The sequence below is a fragment of the Glycine max genome, chromosome 8 (assembly GCF_000004515.6).
Source record: "Glycine max cultivar Williams 82 chromosome 8, Glycine_max_v4.0, whole genome shotgun sequence".
NCBI lineage: Eukaryota > Viridiplantae > Streptophyta > Magnoliopsida > Fabales > Fabaceae > Glycine > Glycine max.
In genome coordinates this window covers 14,596,690-14,619,639 of record NC_038244.2, presented here as the reverse complement: position 1 = coordinate 14,619,639, position 22,950 = coordinate 14,596,690, and the positions used below count along the sequence as shown (strand labels likewise).

At 31.4% G+C, this 22,950-nt stretch overlaps 2 protein-coding genes and 1 pseudogene across 2 annotated transcripts; 1 reads left to right on the top strand and 2 right to left on the bottom strand.

Moving 5' to 3' along the window:
* The first annotated feature begins 12,637 nt into the window (after positions 1 to 12,637).
* Positions 12,638 to 14,345, top strand: SGT3 (soyasaponin III rhamnosyltransferase). The gene has a single exon (NM_001253928.2). It carries the CDS (start codon positions 12,712 to 12,714, stop codon positions 14,128 to 14,130), a length of 1,419 nt encoding a protein of 472 aa, NP_001240857.1. The 5' UTR covers positions 12,638 to 12,711; the 3' UTR covers positions 14,131 to 14,345.
* A 204-nt stretch (positions 14,346 to 14,549) lies between these two features.
* On the bottom strand, positions 14,550 to 16,322 carry LOC100785178 (CENP-B homolog protein 2-like; annotated as a pseudogene).
* Positions 16,323 to 16,812: 490 nt separating this feature from the next.
* On the bottom strand, positions 16,813 to 21,394 carry LOC100792948 (beta-xylosidase/alpha-L-arabinofuranosidase 1). Its single transcript, XM_003531509.5, has 7 exons — positions 20,666 to 21,394; positions 19,286 to 19,573; positions 19,006 to 19,175; positions 18,795 to 18,892; positions 18,286 to 18,636; positions 17,650 to 18,060; positions 16,813 to 17,558 (listed from the first exon to the last, which is right to left on the bottom strand). The coding sequence occupies exons 1-7, from the start codon at positions 21,104 to 21,106 to the stop codon at positions 16,987 to 16,989; spliced, it is 2,331 nt and encodes a 776-aa protein (XP_003531557.1). The 5' UTR covers positions 21,107 to 21,394; the 3' UTR covers positions 16,813 to 16,986.
* Between the last annotated feature and the right edge of the window lie 1,556 nt (positions 21,395 to 22,950).

Sequence of the window (22,950 nt, the reverse complement as noted above, 5' to 3'; positions counted from 1 at the left end):
TAATTATATTTTGCTGTTTATTGATATTGATATTTTTTCTGATTTAGAAGGTCGGCACTCGGCAGTAATATTTATTCCCTTAAAGTAGACATCATTATTTTGTTGTTGAGGACTAATCTTTTTTAACTTTTTTATAGTACCATCCTAGTCCAATAAAAACCATATTTATTGAGAGTTAAATCCGAAAGAGATTTACTATTTATAGTACAAGATTGTACGGTGTCTTTCTTACAAGTCGTTATCTCACTGTTAACTGCACAATTGTGCTTCATTAGATAGGAAGAGATGATGATGATGATGAAAGCCATGGAAGGTTACCTAAGTACCTTTCTTCCTGCACTGGCACCGAAGTAGACATATGCCCTATAAGGTTGGTGCCAACAGAAACTTAACCAAACTAGTCATCAACAACCAAAACAATTTAGTCACCATTCAAATTCTTTTACTATTTCTCGCTTCAAATTCGTGTACCATATCATGATACCATTAATATTATTCTCAAGGCTTTGGTATTTTAGATTCAAACAGTACTTGTACCAATTTTGGATAAGGTTTATGACACACACACACAAAAAAGATCAGTGTGTTGGGAAGAACATATTACACATATGTGGAAGTGGAAGCACTATCATACTGCATCTTTTCTGCTAGCTATGCCCCATTTCTGGGCTGTAGTGGACCAAGAGTTGAGGAAAATCTTTCCACTTAAAAGGTGAATTGAATTCCATCCATATAAGGCCCAGCGAGCAACATTCCTATAATTATAAACATAGTTCTTTCTTCATCCTCATTTCCTTGACATTCACCCTAGTCCATCTTATTGGTTGTTGATCAGTGCTTGTTCCACAAAGAAATTGCTCATGCACACCCTTAATTGTTGTTTTAACTTTTCCTTCTACGGGGACAGAGAAAAGAAGTACTAGTGAAATGACTTTGAAGTCACAATGTGTCACAATTCTAATTTTGTACTATCTAACATGCCATTGACAAAAAAGTTGTGGGGTTATTATCTTTTTCTTTAGGGGAAATATCTCAAGTTAATTTCAAGAGGAAATTATCATATATAGACTGCATTTTCTGTGGTGGGGTTATAGTGAGGAAAAGACTTGTACAATTAAACAAGAACAGGGAATGGAAAACAAATACCATTCCTCTGCCTCTTCTGCAATGGTGCCCTTTGTAAAGAAAACTACAGATTGGTTGCTACTTGCTAGACTCATTGAGAAAATCTTAGATGCTCAGCTCCAATTGTCATGTAATTATGTTCTACCACCTATCACACACACACACACACACACACAAAAGTGTATTATATAGAAACATGAGATGACTTATTTTTAATGACACACACATTGTTGGAGCACTCACAAGTTTCACTTCAGACCCATGTTGTACGCACAGTTTGGTATATTTCCATGTACCTGCCATATCTTGAAATAATTATTTGGTGACTTCGAAGATAATTTAAGCATCTAAATAATCTCAATTATAGTAAACTTTTCATTTCATCTCTTGTCTCCCTTTATCTGATATAATAATATATGTTCAGTTTCAATTAGAATCCAAAGTATATCAAAAGAGCATTATAATGGTCCAAATGGTATGAGTATGCTAGTTTTAGCTGACTATGAGGATGGTTTATGATAATTGAGTGGTGGGTCTAAGTTAGGCAAATTTGGCTTTCTGACGATTTTATCCCTTTATCCTTTTTCTTTTTGTTGGCCTTGGTCGACAGCAGAGGATAGGAGAAGAAAGAAATATAAGGAATGTTATCTACCAATTATTTACTGTGGCTAGTAGCTGCTAGCTTGTTGCATTGAGAAATTGATCGTGGAGTACTTCACTAACATTGGACAAGACAGCACAATAGTTAGTTAATTAGTTAATCCTTATTCCCGGACAACATCTTCTAAAAAAATTAATTTCTCTCGTATCTTTTTATATGCAAAGTAATAATCTTGTATATAACAAGATTCTAGAGTGTTGATAGATGATAATTCATTGATAACTGCACTAAATTGTTTTAAGTAGTAAAATATTTAGAAGTCTGAGTATCAAAATCATAAAGACTTTATTTATATTTAAACTAATACAAACACTCAATTTATAAGTAAAACATAAGAAATTTAAATGTAAAATTTAAAGAAGTAAGAAATAAGAAGGATAAAAATTTAAAATAGAAGATAAAGAGAGATAGGAGATAAGATAAAAATTTAAAATAAAAGATGATAAAAATAAAAAATAGAAGATAAAATAAATAAGATAAGAAAAGTAAAAGATGAAAATCGTGATAAAAAGATAAATTTAAAATTTAAAATATGTGGGAATTTAGCATGACATCTAAACAAGAAAACACTATAAATCTATCTTGTATTCTAACATGTCCCAATCTTTAACTTTTCTTTAAGAATTTTTTTTTCTTGTAAAATCTGGTGTATACACTATGGCAGTAGTGTTTGTACTTTATATTATATATACTTATATTACTTATATTTCTCTATAAAAAAAATGAAATATTAAATTTTTTGCTTTCTTTTTACTATTTTTTACTTTTAATTGATTAAAATCAATCTAAAGCTTAATCTTAATAAAATCCACATTTATAGACTCAGTTTGATAAAATATTTTAATAAGATGGTTATATTTTGTACTAGAATAAAAATTATTTTTTCTCTTGTAACAAAAAAATAATAAAATAATTTAAAATTTGATAAAATCCTTAAATAACAACTAAAAATCATATAATTAAAATTTTAAAACAAATTTATATCATTCTTTCAAGTAAGAAGAACTATCATTTATCCTGAATTTGTGAGAGTATAAATAGAAGAAACAAATGGAGAAAAAGAAGATACGATAAAAAAAATAATAAAAGTTTATAATCTCTTTGATGAGAGATATAAGGGAGGCAATTTTTCATACAATTGTTTCTCATTCTCTCTATCACGCAACTAAATAAACAAACAAACTTTTTCTCCATTTCTTTTATTTATTCATTTTTATGAGAAGTGATACAAATACACAACAATTTATACTATATCATTTTTGTTAAAATTTATTGAAAATTATAAAATAAATTTTCATCTTATTTAACGTTCCTCTCTTTGAATTTTAGAATTTTCAATAAATTTTAACTAACAAGAAAAATGTTTTTCTAACGCCTTCCATCTTAAATAAACTAAGCTCGGGACCAATCTAACTATAAATGAGACAAAAAAGAAATTTTAACAGAAAAAAATTCTTTAAATAAACGAGTTATATATTTAACATGTTCACTAATATATATTGTTTTTTAAAATGTGATTTTTTTTGTTTTATAAAAATTAATAACAAATATTTTTTTCTTGGTGATCTCTAAAGTTTGAACTTTAGTTATTTTAATGTTCTTAACTAAATTAATTATTTTAATTATGATGAATTATTTAATTGAATCTTATAATAAACACCAAAAATAGTATCAAATACAAGTTTTTTAGAACATAAACCCTATAGTAATTTTCATATTTAATTAATTATATAATTATTTCATTCTTATTTCATAAATTATTACATTAAAAAGTTCTCTAATAATTTTTAAGATTGTCCCGTCTTTTAAAGAACAATTATTGCTTCCATCACACGGATACTTCTTCTAATTAATATAAAAATGAGTATACAATATAACTATTAGAATTAAAAAAAAAGTTTAATTAGTTCCTTATAATTAAAAAAACTTTTTCTTTTAGTTTTTATATTAAAAATATCCCATTTTAGATTTTATACATATTATTTTTTATTTTTTTAAAATTTGATTGTAGGAACTAAAAGGATTAAAATGAAGCATTTTATATGGCTCATTGCTCACAGTTCCATTCCTACAAGGGCACTTCTGCATCATAGGAATATTGGCCCATCTGATATATTCCAAAGGTGTAATTTGGACATTGAAAGTAACCTACATTGCTTGAGAGATTGTCCGAAGTCTAGCATCATTTGGACTAAGCTGGGAATCAGTGATCGCGTATTCTTTTTTAGTACTGATCCAATTCAATGGATAAAAGATAGTATATATATCCAAGTATGGAGCTCCTCTTTTTTTCTTGCGTCCATTTGGAAAATTTGGAAGCTTATGATTTCTCACATTTTCAATGACCAACTTCTCAATTTTCATTATCACACCATCCTAACCAAGATTAATTATCACTTTATCTTTTTTTTCTTGGAAGATTTTTGGGCTAACAACAACATGCATAAAGCCCCTCAACATGTTTGTTGGCACATCAATAGAAAATAAAGTTACATTCTTTTTTTATTATTTTTTATCGACAAATATTAATTAGTGAAATGTTAATTTTTATTAATAAAAAAAATTAAATTCAAGATTTTTATCCTCCAATTCATCTTATATATAAAAAATCATATTGTTAATGAGAGGTTTTCTCAACAACCTGACAGACCTTTTTAATGTATTCTTTCAGAGAGGTCAATAAAGTGGCCTGTGGCGGACTTCATGGCCAAGAGCCCAAGACATGAGCTAACAACAATGAAAGATTTTCCCTCATAGAGCACGCTCCAATTGCTATTAGCCAGTTGTTAATTAGTAGCTTCAATGTTATAATCAAGTGAGCTAATAGATCAATTATATTATAAAATAAATAATATTGTTATATATAGCATTAAAATTTTTAATATATATTTAATGCGCATGTAAATTCAAATAATAAATTTGTTGACAATTAATTTTGATATAACTCATACGAATTATTTAATCCGTATATTTTTTATAAATAAAAAATATTTATTATCAAAAAATTTAATATATTAATAAATTAAAAAAAACATTTTAAAAAATTAAAAAAACACTTACGGATCACGTAAAACTCATACGGATTATGTGATCCGTATGAATCATACGAATTAATTCATAGAGATCAAGTAATCCGTACGAGTCATATGAATTACATAATCTGTATGAGTCATACAGATTACATAATTTGTATGAGTTAATTCGTATGACTCATACAGATTATGTGATCTGTAAGTATTTTTTTAAAAAAAATTCAAAAATATGTTTTTCTAATTTAATAATAAATTAATTTTTTAAATAGTAAATATTTTTTTAAAAAAATATACAAATTAAATAATTTGTATGAGTTATATCAAAATTAATTACCATAAAATTTATTATTTAAATTTACATGGTCATTAAATATACATTAGAAATTTTAGTGTTATGTATAGTAACATTATTTATTTTATAATATAATTAACTTATTAGTTCAGTTGGTTAGAGTGTTATGCTAATAACTTAAAAGTTATAAGTTTAATTCTTGTTTACACCACTAATTTGTAACACATATTTTTTGAAAAAAAAAATTAAAAAAACTTACGGATTATTCAAATCGATATGGGGGTAAACTAATGAAATCGAATAATATTACGAATGAGTGCCCTTAAACCATAAGTGAGCTTTTTTGCTTTTGGTCTTGGGCTGGAATGCATATTAGCACATATTAACAAAAAATATTGGGGAGGGGGGGCGGCGCACTTATGATAGAGTTCTCTTTGTTTCGTTAAGTATTACAGAAATTATTATATAATCTTGAATTATCATAATTTTGACTAATTTTTAGACCGTCTATACTGGAATGTATTAATTCTTTGTAATAATTAAAAATATTAAACTATTTGTCACATAAAGATTAAGACTTAATCGTAATTTTTACTCTTGATTTTTTATTTTTTTTGAAATTTTTAGCTCTAACAAGTTAATTTGATCTTATTTATCCCAATTTTTTTTAAAAAAAGTTGAAAACTTTACCTTCTGTTTATGAGCTAAAATGGCATGATGATATAATTATACCTTAAATTTTGTCTCAATTTTTTAAATAAAATTTACCATCAACTTTTTAATTTTATTATAAATTTTACCCTCAAATTTTATATTTGTGTTAGCATGTTACATCAGTTTAATAATAGGAGATAAATTTGCAAGTTTTTGTAAAAGTTAAAAATAAAATGTGTTAAATTAATTTGTAAAATTAAAAGGTAAAATTTATATAAAAATTAATAAAATTAGTATAAAAATGCAATTAAACCAAAAATTAATTATTCATTTTGAGACATAACAGTGTCACACTTTTTGAAATCTTCATTCTCCCTCCTAGCATGAATAGACGAATCTCGATATCACCCATCCACCATGATTTCCCTCAAACGCCAAAGATTCTAAATATTGGGAAACGAACTTCTCAATATCATTAATCTCTATGAGAGAGAATGAAGCTCTCCAAGACTGAGATCACTTTCAGCAGAAATGTGGCCACTCTCAGAGCTGATGAGCTAGCAAGGCTGTTCAACATAAAGGCAGTGAGTGATCATAGCCCTTGTGGGGAGGTCCAAGTTGCAAGTCTAGAGATAGGGTCTGGAAGCCAAAATGCTTTTCAAATCAGTGGTTCGGGCGATTTCAACATATATATATATATATATATATATATATATATATATATATATATATATATATATATATGTCATGAGCTTTTCAAACTTCCTAATACTCTCTGTGAAGATAATAGACTCTTTTTTATTTAAATACTCATATATAGATATGCAAATAGAGCGGCTGACATATTAGCTCATTTAGGTTTTGATTGTATAGAAAGATATTGGATAGAGGATGTCTCTCTCCAACTTTTGATTGGTGTTTCTTGTGATGTAAGGCCTCAAGCCGCTTCTCTAAGTTAAATGAATATTCTTATTTCTCATAAAATAAAAATAAAAAAAAACTTCTAAAATCTTTATCAAGATTTTGCCATTTTAACGATATTTGCGAATGAAAATAATTCAATAACAAATGAGGGTGTATTTGTCATTTTAAGGGTAGGTAAATGGGCTCAGGTCCATGGATCGGCCCATACTAAATACATTGACACAGACCAACAACATCATCATAAGGGAGAACCAGTCATACAAGAGAGAAGAAATCTGATATGTAATCGATGTTCACCACCTAGTGGGACTGGTTATCGTCTTTATCGTTGAAGTATAAAATGTTGTCATAATGGGATCAACTATGTTTCCCACCCTTAAAAACAATGTTTAAGTGATTATCTTATTCGATTTTTTAAATTTATGTCCAATACATTAAAAATATTTGTGGAAAGTTTATTTCATAGTCCTCATGTCAAAGAGTCCAAAAAAATATATCGTGTAACAGTTTCATAAAAAAAGACCTCAAATTAAGAGTAAAAAATTAAAAAAAAATATGTTTATCACCCTTAAAACATTATTTAACTGGTCATCTTATGCAATTTTTAAAATTTATGTCCAATGTATTAAAAATATCCGTGGGAAATTTGTCATAGTTCTCACGTCAAAGAATAAAAAAAAAATATTGCGTAACGGTTTCATAAAAAAATCTTAAATTAAGAGTAAAAAATAAAAAAAGTATGTTTCCCACTTTTAAAACAATTTTTAAGTAGTCATCTTATGCAATTTTCAAAATTTATGTCTAATACATTAAAAGTATCACTCGGAAGTTTATTTCATAGTCCTCACGTCAAAGAATAAATAAAAAAATATCATGTAACAGTTTTATAAAAAATACCTCAAATTAAGAGTAAAAAATAAAAATAAAAAGTATGTGTTGGACATACTCACATGCCATTTACCAGTAAATGTGACTAAACAGTGAGCACTTGCTTGCAATAAAAAATTTCTATAAATATCACTATGAGTTGAAGACATTCGTGGAACTTTCAAATATTTATCTCAACCCCTACAACAATGTGTCCCCTAATTGCATATATTTGTGTTTACTACAACGGTGAAATCTGCATCACTAATGAGGGCACCACCTTCATTAGTAACAACACAAAAAATTTCATGATCAACAAGGTCATAACCCTTACGCAATTGCTTGAACTTGTTCTCCAAAAAATAAACATTGAATCACACCAACTTATCCAAGAACTTTGTTTTCGATGCCCTATATTTGAGCCAGGACAATCATATATGTACACATGTTTTATTCTGGGAGATGATGTTGACGTTCAACAAATGTTCAACATTTTTTACAACAACCCAACACTACCATTAATGGAGTTATTTGCCATAATTTGTGACAACAATAACCTATCAAACAACCAATATGACTCAACCTCCAATGTTAATAACCTATTATTTCAATACAAGAGTTGTTGGGTCAAAGATCATGGTAGTGATAGTGACTCCTCTTCCGGGCCGGAAGGATGCAACTTATCTCCTTCCCATGAACCAATATTCAAACGAAGTTGGTAATTTAGGGATGATACGTGTGTTGTTTCTGCTTTCAGGTTATCTAGTGGTGTGTCATGTTGGTGTTCAGTGCTTTAACATTAAGTCATTGTAAGTTTGCATTGCCTACTTCGTTTCGTATTTGTTATTTGTAGTTCTTAATTTAAGTAATGAAATAAATCATTTGTTTCAATTTATGTTGACAATTTGGTAAAAAAAATTACAACTCACTAAAACCCATACACTTGTTTTTTATAAGTCTGTACAAATTAATCAACTCTCTATTATTTACAAAAAACTGACATTGAATTGACAACTCAAAATTTAAATTTAAGTTTGAAATAATAATAATAGACGTTTGGTGCACAACTTAGCAGAGTAAAATCAAATTCAAAATTGACAACTTTAAAATTTACACACGTCTCTGAAAAAATAATATATGTTTCACCAGCAAAATTGACATTGAATTGTCAACTCACAATTTAAATTTAAGTATGAAATTAATAATAATAAATGTCTCGTGCACCAAGCAACAAGGTAAAATCACAATCAAAATTGACAACACTTTACAATTTATTCAAGTCTCTAAAAAAATAATATATGCTTCACTAGCACAACTGACATTGAATTATCAACTTAGAGTTTAAATTTAAGTATGAAAGTAATGATAATGAACGTTTGATTCACCAGGTAGTAGGGTAAAACCCAGTCGAAATTGACAACACTTTATAATTTACCCAAGTCTTTGAAAAAATAATAGATGTTTTACCAACAAAATTGACATTGATTTGATAACTCAATTTACATTCAAGTCTCAAAGTGATAATGGACGGTCTGGTCCACCAAATTGTAAGGTAAAATCAAAGTCAAAATTGACAACACTTTACAATTTATCCAAGTCTATGAAAAAACAATAGATGTTTCACCAACAAAATTGACATTGATTTGACAGTTCACAGTTTACATTCAAGTCTCAAAGTGATAATGGACAATCTGGTGCGCCAAGTAGTAGGGTAAAATCGTAGTCGAAATTAACAACACTTTGCAATTTACCAAAGTTTCTAAAAAAATAATAGATGATTCACTAACAAAACTGACATTGATTCGACAACTGACATTTTGCATTCAAGTCTCAAAGAAATAATGGATGCTTTGGTGCACCAAGTAGTAAGGTAAAATCACAGTCGAAAATTCACAAACACTATGCACTATATCGATAAAAGCAAACTTACAATAATGACATGTGTCAATAAACATCAACGGGGTGAAACTTCAAACAACTATGAATAACATCAAACACCCTTAATATAGCCACACACTTCCACACAACATACTTTCACAAACCATATTCAATCTCAATACTATGACATTTTTAAGAGAAACAAACATCAGACCATTCCTAACTTGAGATTAACATTCATTTTCCTAAATGGATCAATCATTCACAACCAAATTGGTGTTTATTTTCAATGTCTTACTCCAATACCAATGTGAGTTCCTGAAAATTGTTCTTTTGAGCCACTTAACAATACAATTCACAACACCGTTCGGCTAACCAATGACCAATTTGTGGATGAAATCTACTATTGGAACCATCCATAAATGAAGCTCAACAATCTTTTTTTCATTATCTGCAATTGAAAAAATGATGATGATGTTTGCACAACGTTAATGTGTAATGAGCAATACTCATGTGTTGATTTTATAGAATTATTATGTACCATCAGCAAAACAACTGATGGTATACTCAACCTACATCGATTCACCATCACTCTACTCATGATGCAATGTTGTATTACAACGACAAGTGAAAGATACCACGACAAGACGATTTTTTGGGTTACTTCTTCACTGGAACAAACCCAATAAGATTTCAAATTCCTTTGGGATGTAGCATCGAAAAAAATCAAGGATATCATCAAACAAGTTGCGCCTATAGGGGTTCCCTCCGATGAAATTCACGAATCACAATTGATCAGACAATTGTTCTTTCGACAGACAGACCATACAAAATATTTAAAAAAATTAATCGAGTATCAAATAATAGAGTTAAAAACCAATGAAAACGTGTTAAATGTATTAATAGGACCCAACTACTGAAGCATTTTTGTCCAATAGAAATTTTTACCTATTTTTGACAATCCAATAATCTAACTATTGGAATAAGACATTTATGTTGTGCAACACCTTCCAAACTGTGATTAGTTTTGTCATTTTCATGTTTGAATTATTATTGTTAGTATATTCCGTTATTTTCGTTTTATTATGTTTCAATTTTATTTTACTATTTTCAATTATTATTGCTATTATTTTTTGTTAGTTGAGAATTTTAATTTTTTCATAAAATATAACTAGCATGTCATAACTATATATTCATTGTGTTCTTTATAATACATATTTAAAAAAATTAAAAAGATCGAAAGTCTTGTATAAATTAATTATTATCAATCCAAACATATTATCAACATTTAAAACTTAAATAATATATGCAAAAAAATTATATTTAAGAACAACATCATTTTCTTTAAAATTAAATGTCATTATTAAAAAATCATATTCATTAAATTAATACTATTAAAATATTTAATTTTTTTATTAATGCAAAAATAATATTAAAAAATATTTTAAAATAATTAAAATGTTAACCAATTTTTTTTATTAATGTAAAAATATTATTAATAAATAATTTAAATATTAACTAAAAATATTTAAAATTTATTTTTAAAAATACCATAATTAAAAAAATGATCATTGATTCTCATAGCCTTAAAAATCAGGTATATTTTGAGAATTAGTCATGAAAGATGTGTAGTTTAAGGATTTTAAAAAGAGAAAGTATGTAATATTAAAAAAAAAACGACCACTTACCCATTCTCACGTGGTTTTTTTTCTTTCTTGAATACACCCTCTCTCTTGTTTTTTTCCTAATATACACCACTTTTGTAATTTAATTCTCAATCTACACTATTTTATACTTTGTGCTTTGATTCACACTTTGCAAATGAACGTGACTAAAGAGATCCGATAGTTGCAAACTCAAATAAACGTGAATACACTCTTTTTCTTTTTTGTTTTTTTTAATTTAAAATATTATAAAATTATATTATATAATTATTTTAATTGATTTTAAAATTACTTATTTATTAAATTAAATTTTATAATTTTATTTTTTTAAAGAAAAATAAAAAAATTGGATAAAACTATAGTACAATTTTTTAGTTACGTTGTATGTAATTTTGTAGTTAAATTTATGTACTGTTGATATTTTTTTGTTATGTTCGTTAATTAAAAGATAAGAAAATTAGTTAGTAGTATTAAAATGAATTAAAAAACACAGTGAAAAAATAATTGATACATCAATCTTACGCAATAGACATAAAATTTTAAAGTGCAATAACTGAGATGATAGTAAAAAATAATGAAACATATTAAAAAAATACAATTACAACGCAAATATGACAAAACTAATGATGATCTGAAATATGTTATGCATGATACATGTCTTCTTCTATTTTGATTACTAGTTTGTTAAAAGTAGCCAAAATTTCTGTTGTGGAGAATCGTTTTCAATAGTTGGATTGTGCTAACACCTTTAGCACATTTTCGTTATTTTTCAATTATGTTATTTGATATTCAATTAAATTTTCTGAATACTTAACATAACCTAGTTGTCGAAAGAACAATCGTTTTATATGTAATTTTAAGTTCAAATTTTGTTTTGTTCGTTGTGCAATAAAAACAAAGTACTCATAGCTGTTAATAAAAAGATCAACGATGGCATATAAAATAATAGCCGCGTGGTTTGATTAGGTGGCACGCTTCTTATTTCATATAAAATAATAGGTGCGAGGTGCACGAGGAGAATGGTGCTGAGGTGAGAGGATTACTTACATACAGAATACACATTTGAAGACGAAAGAAATTTAAATGTTACCGAATGCCAAGAAAAAATTAGTTTCATATCCGCAATTTTATCGAATCTTGTGAAATACTTTGGATACCAAGTAGAACCTAAGTTACTAAATACATCATACTAAATAAAAAAAATTAATTTTTTAATTTTTAAATTTAATTTGATTTTTTATTTTTATTTTTTAATTTGATCCTCTAATTTGATCATTCCATCTAAATGATCAAAATTAACAATTCAACACCACCGTCACTAAAAAAAATTTAAACCACCACAATATGCATTTTCTCTTAAAAATTTTATTGATTTTAAAAATTAGAATATTAAAGTAAAAAAAAAATAAAAGAACAAATTCAACTTAAATAATAAATTTAAAAAATTAATTTAACCTTAAAAAAAATTGCAGTATCACTGGGCTCTTTCTAGTGCCCACAGAGTATCTATATATAGCTGTGAGCCTGTGACCGAGGAGAAGAAATAAGTCAGAACCTAGGCAGGTCGATTGACATAACACCCGAATCCAAGTGAAACGAAAAACACTCATCATCATGGATTCAGTTGCATTAAATGGCAAAAGCAATGATAAGCCTCTTCACGTTGCCATGCTCCCATGGCTGGCCATGGGTCACATATACCCTTACTTCGAAGTCGCCAAGATTCTTGCTCAAAAGGGTCACTTTGTTACCTTCATAAACAGCCCCAAAAACATTGACCGCATGCCCAAAACCCCGAAACACTTAGAACCATTCATCAAACTCGTGAAGCTACCCTTGCCAAAAATAGAGCATCTCCCAGAAGGCGCAGAGAGCACAATGGACATTCCGTCCAAAAAAAACTGTTTCCTCAAGAAAGCTTACGAGGGCCTACAATACGCCGTTTCCAAGTTGCTGAAAACGTCAAACCCTGACTGGGTTTTGTATGACTTCGCAGCTGCTTGGGTCATACCAATAGCCAAGAGCTACAACATTCCTTGTGCTCACTACAACATTACCCCAGCTTTCAACAAAGTCTTTTTCGATCCACCAAAGGACAAAATGAAGGATTACTCGCTCGCAAGCATATGTGGTCCTCCCACGTGGCTTCCTTTCACCACAACGATCCATATCAGGCCTTACGAGTTTTTGAGAGCATACGAAGGTACCAAAGACGAGGAGACAGGTGAAAGGGCTTCTTTTGATCTCAACAAGGCATATTCAAGCTGTGACCTTTTTCTTCTAAGAACCTCCAGAGAGCTTGAAGGAGACTGGTTGGATTATCTTGCTGGTAATTACAAGGTTCCTGTGGTTCCAGTTGGGTTGCTTCCACCATCCATGCAGATAAGGGACGTTGAAGAGGAAGACAATAACCCTGATTGGGTCAGAATCAAGGATTGGTTAGACACACAAGAGTCGTCATCCGTGGTTTATATTGGGTTTGGGAGCGAGTTGAAGCTGAGTCAGGAGGACCTCACTGAGTTGGCACATGGCATTGAGCTTTCAAATTTGCCTTTCTTTTGGGCATTGAAGAACCTGAAAGAAGGTGTGCTTGAGTTGCCAGAAGGGTTTGAAGAAAGAACCAAGGAACGTGGCATTGTTTGGAAGACTTGGGCACCCCAGCTTAAGATCTTGGCTCATGGAGCAATTGGAGGGTGCATGAGTCACTGTGGCTCTGGCTCTGTGATTGAGAAGGTTCATTTTGGGCACGTGCTTGTGACTCTGCCTTATTTGCTTGACCAATGTCTGTTTTCGAGGGTGCTGGAGGAAAAGCAAGTGGCTGTTGAGGTTCCAAGGAGCGAGAAAGATGGGTCTTTTACTAGGGTCGATGTGGCTAAGACATTGAGATTTGCGATTGTGGATGAGGAAGGGAGTGCTCTAAGAGAGAATGCCAAGGAGATGGGCAAGGTTTTCAGTTCCGAAGAACTTCATAATAAGTATATTCAAGATTTCATTGATGCGCTTCAGAAGTATAGGATTCCTTCCGCTAGCTAAGCAGGATTCATGCTTTCCATTTTTCCCCTTCTTCATTAGCGTGCTTTTTTATCCTGTAATAAACAAGGTTATTTCAACCCTGATTTTAAAAAATAATTAGCAACCGCGATTTTAGTTGGAATGTCAAGTTAAGGTTTGTTCTTGTTTCTCTCTGTATTTTAGTTTTTACTCTTTAAATATTTTTGGAATAATTCTTATATATAATTTTGTTTTTACTTTGGTTTAACACTACACTATAAACTATTTAAATTAATAAACTCTCTAAAATAATAAATTTATCCGGTCCCGACTTGAATCAATGTAAAAAATTAAAAAACTCGATAAAATAATAAGATAATAATTTTTCGTGAGATCCCTTTATAATTTTCGGTCCTAAGAAAATCATAAATTAATAATTCATAAAAATTGAAAAAAATATATTACACTCTATTGAAATATGATTCAATAGTTGTCTGTTTTTCTTTAAAGTTCAAGTCTATTTGGAGCCCATCTCTAACTTTTCTTATTGCATCTAATAACTCAGGTGTTGTATTTTTGTATTGTATCATAAAGTTGTGAAGAATGTTTGACGCCATAAGTGTTTCCTTTCGCATAACAGGCTCCGAAGACACTGTATCATCTTTGGCGTCATCCTCTGCATTGTTCTCAATGATAGTACCCACAATATCTTCTAAACTCTGAACCTCCGAACATGCTTCATTTTCACCTGGGTAGTTCATTAGATTGTCGATATTCATCTTATTACGATAGCCACATTGATTGATCATAGTCTCAAGGTCTTGAGTTTCTTCATCAAAAGTGGATTCATCCAAATTTCTTACAACGTCACTAGCTAAACGAATTTTATAGTGTAAAAAACAATTCGTTATTGTTTCTTTTCGAACATCTATCGTCTAAGCTGGGATTGCCAAATTGATAGCATCAAGGACATTTATCTTCCCTAGATCAGATTGTCCCACCTCATAACCTTCCAATATTTTACGGTAAAACCTTCTACGGTAATGCATCTTGAAAGCTCTTATTATCCCAACATCGCAAGATTGAATCTTTGATGTCATGTTGGGTGGCAAGAAGAACAACTCAACGTTTCTTAGCCCTTCAATATTTCTTGGATGTGCTGGACAATTATCTACCACAAGTAGAACTCTTCTACCATGCATCATTTGGTCAAATGAACGAACATATTCATCAAAAAACACACTAGTCATCCATGTTTTTTTGTTAGCTCGATACTGACAATCCAAGCTATTCATGTTGACATTCTTGAAGCAACGGGGCTTTGCATATTTTCCAATAATCCATAGAGGGATTTTTTCAGAGCCATCTTCATTGCAACAAATAACTACCATCAACCTTTCTTTATCTTGTTTTCTTTCTTCAAGTTGTTTTGTTGCCAGTGAATGATAAGCTTGTAGCCTATAAAACAACCCAGTTTCATCCATATTGAAAACATTTTTCATAGGGAACTGATCAATTTTCTCTTGAATCGATACCAATTTCTGCTCCATGTCTTATACATCAACAGACCCACTCTCGCCAAAACGACGAAATGACTTTATGTCATGTCGGTGCTTGAATTTCCCAAGCCATCCTATAAAGAAGTTAAAATCTGAATCATCACGAGGGTATACGAGTTTCATTGTATCTCTTGCCTTCTGCAAAATTAATTCTCTTGTGATATTCACACGTTCTTGATGCTGGAGAAACCACTCATAAACAACCTTCTCCATGTCAGGATATTTTGTTGGTTTGTGTCTTTTGATCTCTGCTCTTCCCTTTTCTATTTCAGCAAATAGATAGTCATCTGACCGCTTAAGTGTATTTGATATTGTTCCTTGACTAACTTTCAACTCAAATTTTCCCTCAAGTCATCTCTACAAGTCTTTTTGTGTGCTTGCAGGATTATCTCTCTTGTACTTACACAACTCCTTACATATTTGATCTGACATAGTTAATTTTGCAACACATTTTAGAAGAAAAGTCATCTTGTGAGATATGGTTTGAATACTCTAACACATTCATGTAATTTATATATGTCAAACTTACTTAAAAATATATTGATCACATTTGTTCCTCTTGTTTACATTTACTGTACTTCAAAAGTCATTATTGATTTCCAATGCATATGAACACAATAGTTAGTAATTTACGTTGAGTCTCAAGATTCGCTGCAACGTAATTCTAAGAGTCATAGACTAATTTGTCTTTTTGTTTGGTATGTATAATATAATTACTTAAAAACTCTTTAAATTAATAATTATTAATTTATTGATAAATTAATAACTCTCTAAATTAATAAATTTATCCGGTCTTGAAATTATTAATTTATAGAGTTTTAAGTGTATTACATTTTTGCATGTATTCTTGATTGGACTCCAATATGTGTATTAGGAATTGGAAAGTGACTCACGTTTTACAAAGATATTACTAATAAATTGCTCAATTATATAGCGGAATAGTTCAATTTATAGATTTTGGCCTTTGGGATTGCATTCCTTGAATATATTGTTCTTATAATTGGTCCTATTTTGAAGCTCTTCACGGAGACAAGCATGGCCTGTAATTCTCTTCTGCACGATTATTTATTTTACAAAATAGAACTTTTAAATAGATATACTTAATGCCGACGAATTATAGAACAAAAACTCAGTTTTACGTTGTCAAATCATATAATGTGGGCTCTAATCAAAATTTGATTTTGTTTCCAAATTTGTGATTTGAATATGATAATACAAATCAGAGAATTTTGTTACAGTTTCCTCCGACTTATTTCTGGTTCCCTAGAAGAATTCTTTTAAGGAAACCAGGGAGGAAAAAAGGAAAAAAAAAATAGTGAAGATGATTTGAAGACTTGTTTCAAACACTCACACTTAATTGATGCTTCAAGTTTCCGACATGAAGCAGATGTTGTCCCAGTGGAACTTTCCTATTGCCAAGTTCATCAACCACACTCAAATCCTTGCAAATATCTACCTTGAACCTAACCTGTGCTTCTGATTTTCCTGGCAAGTGCACTTTCTCAAAACCCAACAAGTGTTTCTGAGGAGCATTATGCACGTCAGGAGGAGTAAAGAACAATAACACTACATGGCTACTGCTCATTTTCCCCATGTTCTTAACCCCAAGGTGAATATCGAAGGCCAAGTTTTGGCAATGCTCATCAGCAACATCAAGTGACATGCATTCTGAGGAACGGCATTCATGATCTTCTGCTAGAGGAACAGACACCAATTGAGGTGCTTTAACTATTTTGTGCTCAATATTTGAGAAGCTTATTCCATCTCCAAAAGAGAAAACAGTTTCCCCTTTATAAAATCTGTATGTTCTACCAGGGTAACCTGTCGCAGGATCTGCCCTCATGTTCATGTTTGTCATTGGCACCTTGTTTACATATGATTGTGGATACCATGTCATGGGTAGCCTTCCACCTGCATCAGGAAATCATCCATCAGTGTCAAATTTGTATCATTATAGGATTGAATTTTCTTTTATATATAAGGGAGACTGTGAAGGACTTACTTGGATTATAAAACCCAAAAATCACATCAGCTATGGCAGCTCCACCAGCTTCGCCAGGGTAGCCAACCCATAGGATGCTTGTGATTTTATCATTAGATTTAGCAAAGGACACATCCATGCCCCCACCAGACATTATGACAAGAATCACAGGTCCCTTGGATGCATTAGCAACTTCACTCACTAGAAGTTGCTGTTGTCCTGGAAGAAGAATGTTAATTCTGTCAAGACTTTCTGCCTCTATAGCTAGACTTGCACCAACTACAATCACTGTTGCATCTGCAGATGCTGCTATCTGTGTGGCATCATCTAACTCTGCATTCGCACATTGCACATTGGGGCAGCCGGCAGCATAGCTCGTAGGAACTAAGGCTGTTAGTGCTTGCAAGGGTGATATATAGTTGCAAGGAATGCCTGCAAAATTTTAGGAACTGGTCAAATATGTGATGTTAAGCACAAGGTAGAGATAATAAAGTGTTTAACTATAGTAACAAACCATTTGATAAATTTTCCCTGCAGTTATAAAAGTTTGGTGCTTCCCCAGAGAAATAATTGATACGTTCAATCATTTATCAAATTCGATATAGTTCCCAACTTTATATCTATGAGGCCTAGTACAGGAGTAGGAAAATTTGATACCTTCGTAGTTTCCAATCATGACCCTGGTAGCATTAGCATTGGGCCCTATAACTGCCAATGATTTAATGGCTTTGGCATTGAGAGGCAATGATCCCAGACTATTTTTAAGCAACACAATCCCTTGTCTTGCTGCTTCACGGGCGAGCTCCCGGTTCTCTGAAGTGCATACATCATTTGGACCAAGGTTACCATAAGTTTGCTTGCTTGGATCGCCATCAAAGAAACCAAGACGCATCAATGTGGCAAAATTGTTTGAGACAGCATTGTTAATGGATGCTTCATCCAATAGCCCTTGCTTCACTGCCCCTTCTGTGTATTGGCCAAGATAATTTCCACAGTTCAAATCCAACCCTGTGCAATCAAACATTACATATAAAGAAGATAAGTAAACAGCTATCTTGCATAATTTGTGCCAACCAAGGCTTGTGCAAATGAGGATTGCAATTTATTGAGAATCCAGAAATTACCAAATGAATATGGAAGTATATAGTCTTTTCATATTTTCTTACCTGCCAGAATGGTTTCGGCTGCAGCTTCTTCAGGAGTCTTGGTGTAGTGCTGATCTTTGAAAAGCACTTCTACTGAGTCACAGTCAGAAACTATATATCTGCATATCCCACACATTCATATCATTGTAAAAACCAGTACATTAACAAACATGATCTAATTATCCCTACCTAAGTTTACAAGATTTAGGATTCAAGGAGAGTTCTAAGATACCCATTTAATTTCCATTCGCCTCGGATAACCCCCTTAAGGAGGTCAGGATCTGCGCAGGTTGGTTTACCATTAACCTGGTTGTAGGAACACATGACACTGGCAACATTCCCGTCAATCACGCAGCTCTTAAACGGTGGTTGGAATGTATCATCCATATCTTGTTGTGTCACCTAACAAATTCAACCAGAGATAAGAAGGGCTGACAAAATTATTTTTCTGCATTCACATCACATAAAAACTTGTTGAGTTTTCAATCAATGTATGTGGTAGATTAGATTACCACAGCATTGAAGGTGTAACGCTGAATGCCTTTCCAGTTATCCAAATCATAGGCTGTATAGTGTTTGCAACAAGCAGCAACCTTGAGCTTGTTGGAGTCTCCATCATCAGTTTGTTGAAGACCTTTCACGTATCCCGTTGCGTATTTGCTACTTAGCAAAGGGTCTTCCCCTGGTGTCTCTTGTCCTCTTCCCCATCTGGGATCTCTGAATATGTTTATGTTTGGTGACCAATATGTCAAACCAGCCAACCCCACATTGTACATTGCTCGGGCTTCTGTTGAAACCACCTGAAATGACCACAAATTAATCCTAAACACCACTTGAAACTCATTTTTTTTAAGTTCAGTGCAGACAGTAACTGTCTGAATTGTGATAAATCACAAAAATAGATGACTCTGCAGCAAAATATCACTAACTATTCATTTTGATTATTTAAAGCAATTTGGTTATTTCCCATTTAAATCTACTATCAAAAATTGATAACAGAGAGACTGATCCATTTTGAAACTACATCACTGGCAAGCAATCGGCATCAAACCCTCTCTGTCATTCACCTTAGTTTCAATATGAAAGCTGGAAAAGAAATGGGGAAAACCCCATAAATATCTAAATCCAAATTCTGCAGGTTCACACCTGAGAACTCACCCTAAACTTTTGTCTCATTTATTATTGTATTGCTTAATCAGGCATTTTTACCTAAAAGTCGAGAGAGTGAAAAAAAAAAAACTTTGTAACTACCCCACCCACCCATTTACTTCTTTTATTCAACAAAAGAATATCTTCAACCTCACTGCTAAAACCACCTGTAAATAAGTCCATATTCAAACCTACTAATTTAAGAACACCCGATATTTTTTTTTCTAGTGCTTTAATTTTCTCTTCCCTCTAATTCGTTGAATCAGTAATGTAGATCATACACCATTATTTGCGAAAGAAATAGTAGGAAAGTCCCCCACAATGACTTAATTTTAAAGAAAAGTACCCGTACAATGGCATATCAATTTCACATTCAGAAATCAGAACCTCACCAAACTCCCTAAAATTTTGAGAAAAAACCATCAACTTGAGTGACTAAAATTAACGACTTCTGAGGTCTTCCTCATTTATATTTTTTATCGGCAAATATTAATTTATTAATTTTTGTTAATACTAGAAATCATTCCAATTTATCTTTCTTTCTTTTCTTTCTTAAGTATCTAACCAACCTTATTTCTCTCATTTCCTCCTGGTTCATTAAAAAGGGAAAGAAACCAGCTTTTCCAATTTTGCGAGGAACCTCTTGTGTTGTGATCCACCCCCAAGAAAGAAAAAGGCAAAGACTGACTTTAAGACATGACAGAGAGAAATTAATGAACTTAAAGAGTTAAAATCTGACTCACCCTTCCAATGGCCTCAAAGAGAGAAGCGTTGAATGATGCCGCAGTGAGAATGGGCATAGGAAAACTAGTGGCTCCAGGAACCAGACTTGAGAAGTGGGTCCCAGGTCCAACGTTGGAGACTCCATGAAGTGCCTCAGACCACCATTCGTACTTGGGAATGCCGAGTCTACTCACACTGGTCGCGGAATTCACCAAGCTTCCGATTTTCTCTTGCAATGTGAGCCTCTTCACCAGGTCAGCGACCCTGTCCTCCAGCGAGAGTGACTTGTCACAGAATCCATAACCTGCCAAAGCCGGGTTCTTCGCAACATCGCAGGCAAAAACAGAGGATGTCTGCCCCGAAACCCGGTCGCAATTCAACAAAACGGTGGCAACAAACATAAATGAGAAGAAACAGAGGAAAACAGGAACCTTCGGTTGTCTGTTTTCGGTGCAGGCCATGTTATTGTGACCTCCGAAACTCAAAACAAAGGGATAAACAAACCGAAAGGGTGACAGTGAGTTTATGAAGAATAAAAGGAGCTATCTAATCTATGTACTATGATTTCTGAGTATGGAGAAGATTGAAAATGGAAGTGAAACCATGTTAATGATGGCACATTGTTTTTTAGCCCTCTCCCTTTGAATGCAGTTGTTGCTTTTGGCGGAGAGCCAAAGGAACAACTGAGAGAATAAAATGTGTATATACAAAAATGATCAATAACTCATCCCAGTTAAAGAGATTTGTTTGGAAGCACAACTTGGCATGGGTGTATATATTGGCGCCTCTACTGCATAGTGCCGTGGTGGGTACACTTTCTTTTCTTTTTTTAAAAAAAATAAAAAATATAAATTGAATTGAATAAAAATTAAAATAATAATATACCATAATTACCAAAAAACAAAAAAGCAGCATTGCCTGCTACGGTAAAATCACGTGAGGCGGTGTATGGCCTTTGGCGGCTAGATGATGCCTTTGGCATTTGGCTCTGTTTGGAGGGATCGGTTAAACCAAATTGTACGGAGTGAAAGTATACTTATTTGGCTCTGTTTGGAGGGATCGGTTAATTTTATCATACAAACAGATTTTGAGAATTTATTTTCACTATTCACATACATAGCAAAAAAAAATTAAAACAAATAAATATTTTAATGGTGAAAGAGAATTAAAGAATTAAAATTAATAAAAATATTTACAAAAGACTGAAAGTATACTTTATTAGTGTCCAGCGTAATTTTAGAAAAAACTTATGAATTTAGGATAAATTTACTGTTATTAAAAAATTAATTAATTTTTTAAATCTTAACAACTTAGTTAATTGGGTCTTAAAAAGGACCAGAGGTATTTGTTTAATTCATACTCCCTTCTTTTTTATTTATAATACATTTTAAAAAAAATATTTTTTTATAAAACTCTCTTGTATGAATTATTTTTTTGACTAATATGATTTTAATTATTTTACAGTAAATGCAAGATAACTTCATTATTTTCTTATGAGAATTGAAAAAGATGACTAGGACACATTAATTAATCACATAAAAATGGCTCATTATATTTCCCAGTTAAATAAAATAATTACAAACTACATATGATACATTTTCATAAATAAAGAACTAAAACAATTTGTTGTTTTTATAGAAAAAAATAAACGTTAATGTATTTATAAAGATCAAAAACATATATACTTCTTATATTGAAGATATAAGATTGGTTAAATAATTAAAAAAGATTTAAAAAATTACATATTCAATCTTTCTTACTAATAGAAATTAATAATTAATATTTATGGATAAAAAAATATACTTATCATATTAAATATAGTATTTAGAAGATGAGACTGCAATTTGCCAATTTGCACTAAAGACAGCGAATCTAAAGTTACGGAAATTTTGATACGTAACATTACTGATATTGATACTAATAATTGCAAGGGAAAGGGTTGTCCTCTATTAATATAATACACTATATATTATATACGAATTAATTGCGATGGAGGGAAGTGAATCTTGTGAAACTTAGCTGCGATGGGATCCAATTCCTGTGTAGCTCCCAACTTGGACCTGCGAGGGTTTTAGGCTGGATCAAAATAAATGATTTGGCTTGTCATTTTCGTGGGCGAAGCCAATTGCCATGGATATGATAATGAAGCAAATAATTATACAGTATGAGGTTATGGGTGAATCGTTTGAGATTTTTTGTGCTCTATGTTTAGTTAGTCATAAGATGCATTGTTTGCTCATGTATCATGCATGAGAGAGTGTTCTCAAAGTTTCAATGCATCTCAGGATCGATCTTTTTTAGTAAT

Bases quoted from the DNA above. Each gene is read 5' to 3' on its own strand.
- SGT3 (NM_001253928.2), top strand. From the start codon at position 12,712: ATGGATTCAGTTGCATTAAATGGCAAAAGCAATGATAAGCCTCTTCAC.
- LOC100792948 (XM_003531509.5), bottom strand. From the start codon at position 21,106: ATGGCCTGCACCGAAAACAGACAACCGAAGGTTCCTGTTTTCCTCTGT. The intron at 19,574-20,665 runs GTGAGTCAGATT...TGGTCATTTCAG, and splicing joins TCTTTGAGGCCATTGGAAGG to GTGGTTTCAACAGAAGCCCG. The intron at 19,176-19,285 runs GTAATCTAATCT...TGAATTTGTTAG, and splicing joins GTTACACCTTCAATGCTGTG to GTGACACAACAAGATATGGA.